The 8,634-nt window shown below is 31.9% G+C and overlaps 3 protein-coding genes across 5 annotated transcripts; 2 read left to right on the top strand and 1 right to left on the bottom strand.

Annotated features, from left to right (window-relative positions):
* Positions 1–1,276, top strand: LOC146900329 (uncharacterized). Of its 2 annotated transcripts, none has more exons than XM_085731484.1 (4): positions 1–206; positions 351–456; positions 554–632; positions 985–1,276. In XM_085731484.1, exons 1-4 carry the CDS (start codon positions 57–59, stop codon positions 1,010–1,012), a joined length of 363 nt encoding a protein of 120 aa, XP_085587610.1. In that variant the 5' UTR covers positions 1–56; the 3' UTR covers positions 1,013–1,276. The 2 variants fall into 2 exon arrangements, with proteins under 2 accessions (XP_085587610.1, XP_085587611.1); XM_085731485.1 differs by having other exon boundaries at positions 10–206; positions 981–1,276.
* A 1,244-nt stretch (positions 1,277–2,520) lies between these two features.
* Positions 2,521–3,732, top strand: LOC146900328 (uncharacterized). Of its 2 annotated transcripts, none has more exons than XM_085731488.1 (4): positions 2,521–2,734; positions 2,880–2,985; positions 3,081–3,159; positions 3,444–3,691. In XM_085731488.1, the coding sequence occupies exons 1-4, from the start codon at positions 2,666–2,668 to the stop codon at positions 3,469–3,471; spliced, it is 282 nt and encodes a 93-aa protein (XP_085587614.1). In that variant the 5' UTR covers positions 2,521–2,665; the 3' UTR covers positions 3,472–3,691. The 2 variants fall into 2 exon arrangements, with proteins under 2 accessions (XP_085587614.1, XP_085587613.1); XM_085731487.1 differs by having other exon boundaries at positions 2,532–2,734; positions 3,440–3,732.
* Positions 3,733–5,691: 1,959 nt separating this feature from the next.
* Positions 5,692–7,628, bottom strand: LOC146900327 (uncharacterized). The gene is made up of 3 exons (XM_085737900.1): positions 6,937–7,628; positions 6,299–6,399; positions 5,692–6,082 (listed from the first exon to the last, which is right to left on the bottom strand). The coding sequence occupies exons 1-3, from the start codon at positions 7,432–7,434 to the stop codon at positions 6,067–6,069; spliced, it is 615 nt and encodes a 204-aa protein (XP_085594026.1). The 5' UTR covers positions 7,435–7,628; the 3' UTR covers positions 5,692–6,066.
* Positions 7,629–8,634: the final 1,006 nt, after the last annotated feature.

The following is an 8,634-nucleotide window of genomic DNA, read 5'->3' as shown; positions in this document are numbered from 1 at the left end:
ATAACACAATGTGACACTCATCATTGCTATACTCAAAATACTACTCAAAATATCTTATGTACTTTTTCTCTGTGTGCTTTCTTCTATTTCTTTCTATATTCTATTTGTTTTGTCCATTAGCAACAGAATTAAGCACAATGCATGATCACACTCACCAATACCCTCTTCCTTGTTTGTATTGTCATCCACATAGCTATATTAGAATGGTAATATTAAGCTACTATATTATAATATACATGTTGAGCACTTTTTATAATTTACTTTAAAGAATATTATTATTTTATGGAATGTGTTTCCTTGTTTTCAATATCATAATAAGCTCCAAAACTTTCATGCATGGAAAAATGTAGGTTCAAAACCTGATAGAGAGATGCATGATCTTTCACATGAGTCAAGACCAATGCATAAAGGCACTAGAAGAACATGCAGGGATTCAGCCACTTGTTACTCTTACAGGTCTTTTGATTATAGTCTTTTCATTAGTCTTGAAACTTATGTTACACTTTGGGAAACATATATGGTTATGTGAATTAAATGTATATTCATTTTGCAGTGTGGAGAGAGTTGCAAAAGGAGAATGAAGAGTTCTTTAGAGCATATTTGCAACAATTTATCCCTCCAAGCTCGTTCACGTACGTAAATATTTTAAATTCCATATATATTTTCAAGGATCAGCTACCTTTAATGATATGCAAAGCATATAATAAATTTAACTAAATTATAAGGAAGAAAAGGAAGTTGATTACCATTAATCTATGTATATAATTAGCCATTAACTAATGCTATATGCATCCTATTGATTTTTAAAAAATACCAACTGTCCAAAAGCAAAATATCATACATATATTATAATTATTTTTTTTTTTTGAAAGAATACATATATCATAAAGATGAATATCTGCAATATATATTATATAGATGAATATCATTATATCATTATATAATGATATAATATAATTCTTATTTTATTTACTTTTCAGGTAGTCATTTTGAAAAGAAACATTGGAAATGATCAACAAAGTGAGATGGATTAACTATTATTGTTGTGTTAAATATTATCATGGTGATTGATTAGATGGAAGAAGTTGTATATGATTTGTTTGGTTAGTATTTCCATTAGACTTTGTGACCATAATGCATATATATATATAGTGATTATTAATGTTTATAGTTTTTAAATATTTGATGTGGTTTTAAAAAACAAAGTCAAAGTTGTACGATATGGCATGGTATTGGTTATAACTTTTGGCCAAGTGTAAGTCCTCAATCGACAAAAGTGATTCAAGTGTTTTATAGTATTTACTTTTGTAATTTTTAAAGTTAAAGTTGAGGTTTGATTATTGTTTTGTAAAAACAAGTTGAGACTTGATTGTAAATGAAGCTGTCATTGGAATAATCATTCTTATAAATTTGACAGAACTATAGTTAATCCATACATGAACCAAAATGAATGATAATTTGCTTGCTTTATCATGCTACTCTCTCTCTCTTAACAACTTGCACTGGATAATTATAGTCAGAGAATTTAAGCAAGAAACTTTTGATTAACCAATAAACATCATGTGATCCCCAAGACTGGTGTGCTAAAAACACACATGTATCAATCAAAATAGCCTCACATAGTGTTAGGAGTGAAGTAGATAAAAATGTTCAATTCAATACTTAAATCATGAAACTCTTCTAATGAACTAGACTTTAGATGTGACTATCCTCATTTGTTTAAATTATCCTTTTTTTTACTGTTTAAATTATCCTAACACCTATCACTTTATTACAAACATATTTTGAAAATTCCTAACTAACCATAACTTTCCAATTCCTTCTATTGAACTTTTTCCTTCATTTTTAAACTAAATAAAATTTAAAAACTTTTGTAAAACAAATACTTACCAAACACATTTATGTATTGTTCGATAAATAATATTTCTGATAATAAGAATATGGAGAACATAATTACTCCCACCATCTCAAATTAACTGACATATTTGCTATCAGAATCTCATCAAGAATCTGATTTAAACAAATATTTTAAATCAGATTCTTGATGAGATTCTTTCTAATAGCAAATGAGTTGGTGCAAATGAGTTTTCCAACTTTGTGGCGCAAGTAGATTATGGAATGTGTTAGTACTACTTCAACGTCAGTACTTGAAAGAGAGCTTAGACAAGATGATCTCCTTTCACCTTTTCTCTTCTTGATAGTTGCGGAAGAACTAAACTTTATGATAAATGTTATGATGGAGGCCGGCATTTTTACTGGTTATAAGGTCAGTCGATCAGACGGGGGCCTTATTAGAGCTTTAAAAGCTTTGCATATCCTTTTTGAGGCGTCGTCGGGTCTTAAAGTCAAATTCCATAAGAGCATGTTAGTCGGTGTCATTGTTCTTGATTTTTTTGTTGACAAGATCGTTTCCCTTCTCACTCACACATTATATAATTATATGGAACTGAAAACCACTCTTCTTATCTCTTTGAAGATGAGGTAAATCTATCCTTTGGATTTCATTAACACAACGTGACACTCATCATTGCTATACTCAAAATACTATATACTATATAAAACATATATACTCAATATATCTTATGTACTTTTTCTCTTTGTTTGCTTTCTTCTATTTCTTTCTTTATTCTATTTGTTTTGTCCATTAGCAATAGAATTAAGCACAATGCATGATCACACTCACCAATACCCTCTTCCTTGTTTGTATTGTCATCCACATAGCTATATTAGAATGGTAATATTAATCTATATTATATTATAATATATATGTTGCGCACTTTTTATAATTTACTTTAAAGAATATTATTATTATATGGTATGTGTTTCCTTGTTTTCAATATCATAATAAGCTCCAAAACTTTCATGCATGGAAAATGTAGGTTCAAAATCTCATAGAGAGATGCATGATCTTTCACATGAGTCAAGACCAATGCATAAAGGCACTAGAAGAACATGCAGGGATTCAGCCACTTGTTACTCTTACAGGTCTTGATTATAGTCTTTTCATTACTCTTGAAACTTATGTTACACTTTGGGAAACATATATGGTTATGTGAATTAAATGTATATTCATTTTGCAGTGTGGAGGGAGTTGCAAAAGGAGAATGAAGAGTTCTTTAGAGCATATTTGCAACAATTTATCCCTCCAAGCTCGTTCACGTACGTAAATATTTTAAATTCCATATATATTTTCAAGGATCAACTACCTTTAATCATATGCAAAGCATATAATAAACTAAATTATATGCAGGAAAAATGAAGCTGATTACCATTAATCTATGTATAATAAGCCTTTAATTAATGCAATATGCATGCTATTGATTTTTGAAAAATACCAACTGTCCAAAAGCAAAATATATCATACATCATACATGTATTATATAGATGAATATATTATCTGCAATATAATGAAATAATTCTTACTTGAATTACTTTTCAGGTAGTCATTTTGAAAAGAAACATTGGAAATGATCAACCAAGTGAGATGGATGGATGAAGTATGTCCCTATTAGTTATTAAAGATGGATGAAGGATTAACTATTATTGATTAACTATTATTGTTGTGTTAAATATTATCATGGTGATTGATTAGATGGAAGAAGTTGTATATGATTTGTTTGGTTAGTATATCCATTAGACTTTGTGACCATAATGCATATATATAGTGATTATTATGTTTATAGTTTTTAAATATTTGATGTGTTTTTAAAAAAGAAAGTTAAAGTTGTACCATATGGCACGGCATTGGTTGTAACTTTTGGCCAAGTATAAGTCCTCAATCGACAAAAGTGATTCTAGTGTTTTATATTTGATTTTTGTAATTTTTATAGTTAAAGTTGAGGTTTGATTATAAGTTGAGTCTTGATTGTAAATGAAGTTGTCATTGGAATAATCATTCCTATAAATTTGACAAAACTATTGTTTATCCATATATGAACCAAAATGAATGATTGGCTTGCTTTATCATGCTTCATGCTTCTCTCTCCCTTAACAACTTGCACTGCATTATAGTCAAATAATTTAAACAAGAAACTTTTGATTAACCAATAAACATCATGTGAGCCCCAATACTGGTGTGCTAAAAACAGAAATGTATCAATCAAAATAGCCTCACATAGTGTTGGGAGTGACGTAGATAAAAATGTTCAATTCAATACTTAAATCATGAAACTCTTCTAATGAACTAGACTTTAGATATGACTATCCTCATTTGTTTAAATTATCTTTTTTTTATGACTGTTTAAATTATCCTAACACCTATTACTTTATTACAAACATATTTTGAAAATTCCTAACTAACCATAACTTTCCAATTCCTTCTATTGGACTTTTTTCTTCATTTTTAAACTAAATAACGTTTAAAAACTTTTGTAAAACAAATACTTACCAAACACATTTATGTATTATTCGATAAATAATATTTATGATAAAAGAATATGGAGAACATAATTACTCCCACCATGTCAAATTAACTGACATATTTGCTATTAGAATCCCATCAAGAATCTGATTTAAATCAAATTCTTGATGAGATTTTGATAGTAAATGAGTTGGTGCAAATGAATTTCCCAACTTTGTGGCGCAAGTAGATTATGGAATGTGTTAGTGCTACTTCAACGTTAGTTCTTGTGAATGGATGTCCGACAAAAGAGTTCAAATTTGAAAGAGAGCTTAAAAAAGATGATCCCCTTTCGCCTTTTCACTTCTTGATAGTTGCAAAAGGAATAAACTTTATGATAAATGTTATGATGGAGGCCGGCCTTTTTATGGGTTATAAGGTCGGTCGATCAGACGAGGGCCTTATTAGAGCGCTTTAAAAGCTTTGCATATCCTTTTTGAGGCGTTATCGGGTCTTAAAGTCAAATTCCATAAGAGCATGTTAGCCGGTGTCAATGTTCTTGATTTTTTGTTGACAAGGTCGTTTCCTTTCTCTTTATTTGGGGCTACCTATTGGTTGCGACTCCCGTAAGTTGAGTTTTTGGCGTCCCTTAGCTAGATCGAAATTAAAAATAGATTGACGGGGTGGAAGAGTATAAACCTTTCCTTGGTCGGTTGATTGGTTCTTTTGAAGTCTTGTCCTCACTTCTAGTCTATTTTCTTTCCTTCTTTAAGGCCCCCGCAAGTACCATTTCCTGTATTGGGTCTATTTTCACTTTTTTTTTTGGGGGGCGCTAGAAAAATTTCTTGGATATATTGGAAATTCAATTTGACATTACTTAGTGAATGATGTTGGAGGTTAAAGGAGGAGTGTGAGAGTTTATGGTTTAAAATCCTAGCCGCAAGATACGAGGGGGGGGGGGGGGGGGGGGGGGGCGCTAGAAAAATTTCTTGGATAAATTGGAAATTCAATTTGACATTACTTAGTGGATGATGTTGGAGGTTAAAGGAGGAGTGTGAGAGTTTATGGTTTAAAATCCTAGCCGCAAGATACGAAGAGGTGTATTACCAATGGGGGTAGAGGTGGCTCACGATGGTGGAATAATTCGAATAGTATTAGAGGCGGCGCTGGTGTTGGGGTTGGGGGGTAGAGGTGGCTCACTATGGTGGAATAATTTGAATAGTATTACCAATAAAAAAAGGTGAATGTTATAAAGGATTTAGAAAGAGAAGTGCATAACGTCCTCCAAAAAGAAATGATAGAATTAGAACATCCTAACACGCAGCATCCAAGTGGTGCAAGATTTTGAGAGATGATGTTTTAAACATAATTTAATATCAAATATAATTTATATATGTCAACATTCTAAACATTTGGTTTAGTCATATGTGAAAACTCTAAACTGGACATTCTGAACTCTGTCTCCAAAATGACTCATTTTTGCATGAAATGGTCTATTTTAAATATGAACATTATTGAAACATTTTAGCCTTCCTATTTATTTCTTTTTTTGGTAGATTAGCCTTCCTATCCCAGACAAATGAGAGAACGGCGAGTGCACGAACACAAATTCCTTCATTGTCGTTACCATCATCTCCTTCATTTTTTCTCTAACATCCTCGCCATAAACTCTAGCATCATAGCATCCTCACCTTTTGCTCTAGCATTTTCCCCATCATGCTCAGACTTCAAACTCTTGAGAACCTATAGCATTTTAATCAATTACCAAACATTATTCTTTGGTTTTGTACACCGTTAACTCTAAACAATTAAAATGCTTGCTTGATGTTAAAAAGGGCAGATTTTCCTAGTAAGAGTATCTAGCAAGCAGTGCATTTTATCACATGCATCCATGTTGCTTAACAAATGTATAAAAACATATCGCATACACATTGATAGATGACATATCAAAATACTTACGGAGCTCTTTTCTTGTTGTTCTTTTTCAATCGTTTTCCGTCTGAACTATTAGATTGCCGGCCATGGTCGTCATAGAGTTTTTCCCTTCCCATTTCTGGTATCTAAAAAAACATGCAAATATTAAACTCATTCAAAATAAGCTACATAATAGTATACATTATATAGATAGAGTATTACAACAGATGTTACACTAATAAGAACAAAGACAAACTAGAAAACAATCTAAAGACTACAGCATTAGTACAAAAATGTCCTAGACACGGAAACAAGATTTATTTCAATACAACGAAACAACATTCCAATTCCAAATGCTAGAACATGAACCCTCTAGCAAGTTATAGATTAGTGCATTACATGAAACTAGACAGTGCATATTCTAATCTAAGCAGAAAAGGTTTCTTAAACAAAGACTCTGAGATTCAATCCATGAGTCAAGTAGATGGTACTATGAGATCACACACATAGTATTTATGAGTATGCACTGTCCTAAGAAGTTGTATACCCTAGGAGTAAATTGAAACTGTGTGAATCGGGTTCTTAATATAACACACACTACAGTACCAATAACCAAGGTACGTAATATAACTAATTTTAACCAAATTTAAAATTCTTAAAAACCAAACTAATTAGGGACTTACTACAGGATTAGGATTGTTGATTGCAGAAATGATCTTCTTCAATCTGACACACAAAGGACGATGAAAAGCAGCAACAGCATCAGCATTGCATAAAAGCCACCAGTTAGCATTGATACAGAATTCCGAAATAGCGTCCCTAATACGCATATTGTTGTAAACATGAGGTATCGAAACAAATTGATGGATAGTTTCCAAATCATTTTCATCAAGAAGAAGCATCGGATCACAGTAAGGAAGGTTATCTAGGTTATCAACCCAATCTGGATCAAAGGAACTATGTTCCGGTGAAGCAAAGGAAAGCAAGTCGACAATAGCCTTAACGAGACGTATGTCACTGAAATCGTGGACCTGACCTTCGAGAAGACGAACAAAAGATCGACGAAGACAACTAAACTCACTAATAACTCGTTTATTGGTTGGACCTTCCTTTAGTTCATCGATACGCCTATTGATTCGAACTATTGCGGCGCGAGTAAAACTGGAATGTAGGTTTTCCATGTCGACATCTTCTTTGTTAAGATGAAGAAGAATTGCAAGAAGATTCTCCACCTCCTTAATAACTTGTTCCTGTAGATTGGAAATACCTTTAGTTCCTTGATACGACTTTTGAGCGTATGACGTCGATATCTGACAAATCAACCATGGCCGAGAGCGGTGGAGGAGGGATTGCAAGAAGAATTTCAAGAATAATCTTCAACTCATCAATGCGAGCGAGTTGTTCATTGTTGGTTCGATATCTCTCTAGTTCATCGATGCGACTTTCGATTAGGTATATGGCGTTGCGATTTGTTGAATCATTCATTATCAAACTGGAATTAACGGCGGCGGCTGTGGAGGAGAGGGGGCGTTGGTTAGGTTAGGTTTTGCGTGATTGTGTTGTGTGGATTCTGCATGTCATGATATACTCTTCTTTTTTTTGGTCAAGGATATACTCTTTTTTTTAGTAATGCATGATATGATACACTTAAATAAAAGTCTCTATTTTTCATTTTTTTTTTTACCAACACTTATTTTATTTTATATATTTTTCCCTAAATAAAAACAAAAGTTGTCCACAAATTCTAATTCAACTGACAAAATGCCAAAATTGTTAGGTCGGACACCGTCGTCGGGATTTGAACTCCAACATCTCCACTTTTGTGTGTAAGTTTATTTATAATGATTTTGTCATTTCGTCCGTCTACAATAAAAAAAAACTTAATTTTATTGTAATTAGAGTTATAAAGAATTTTAATTTATTTAAAATTAGTTCTTTTTTCGAGAGGTACTTAAACATAATTCTTCAAATCATTAAAAAAAATTGTTCAAATAGTCTAGTGGCTAGACATTCACCTCTTAAGATGAATAAATAGGATATCCATGGTTCAAACTGCGGCCTCTGCATCTATTACGTGCAAGTATAATCTAGAAAATATCTATAACCGAAATTTTCTTCCAAAAAACCCATGAAATTTTGTATACTATATAATAAATAATACTAAAAATCAAATAAATTTTGTCAAGTATAAATTTAAATATATCTTATATCAAACTGCGACAAAAAAAAAAAAAGATTACAAATTTAGTTACGCTCACCATGATTAAATAACCATTTCCCCCGGGCAACAAGGGATATATTAAAAATATCAAGGGTGTCCTTCCAACACAAAATGTGCTAGCAACGAACTAAAGATAGTTTACTATGTTAAAGTTCAAAAT

Source organism: Medicago sativa, chromosome 8 (assembly GCF_051527215.1).
Source record: "Medicago sativa cultivar Bolivia chromosome 8, Bolivia_mono, whole genome shotgun sequence".
NCBI classification, from domain to species: domain Eukaryota; kingdom Viridiplantae; phylum Streptophyta; class Magnoliopsida; order Fabales; family Fabaceae; genus Medicago; species Medicago sativa.
This window is presented reverse-complemented; position numbering and strand designations above follow the sequence as displayed.

Coding starts and splice junctions, on each gene's coding strand:
- LOC146900329 (XM_085731484.1), top strand. CDS start 57: ATGTACTTTTTCTCTGTGTGCTTTCTTCTATTTCTTTCTATATTCTAT. Junction 457..553: donor GCCACTTGTTACTCTTACAG/GTCTTTTGATTA, acceptor TTCATTTTGCAG/TGTGGAGAGAGTTGCAAAAG. Junction 633..984: donor ATCCCTCCAAGCTCGTTCAC/GTACGTAAATAT, acceptor CTTTTCAGGTAG/TCATTTTGAAAAGAAACATT.
- LOC146900328 (XM_085731488.1), top strand. CDS start 2,666: ATGCATGATCACACTCACCAATACCCTCTTCCTTGTTTGTATTGTCAT. Junction 2,735..2,879: donor CACATAGCTATATTAGAATG/GTAATATTAATC, acceptor TGGAAAATGTAG/GTTCAAAATCTCATAGAGAG. Junction 2,986..3,080: donor GCCACTTGTTACTCTTACAG/GTCTTGATTATA, acceptor TTCATTTTGCAG/TGTGGAGGGAGTTGCAAAAG.
- LOC146900327 (XM_085737900.1), bottom strand. CDS start 7,434: ATGGAAAACCTACATTCCAGTTTTACTCGCGCCGCAATAGTTCGAATC. Junction 6,400..6,936: donor TCAACAATCCTAATCCTGTA/GTAAGTCCCTAA, acceptor ATGTTTTTTTAG/ATACCAGAAATGGGAAGGGA.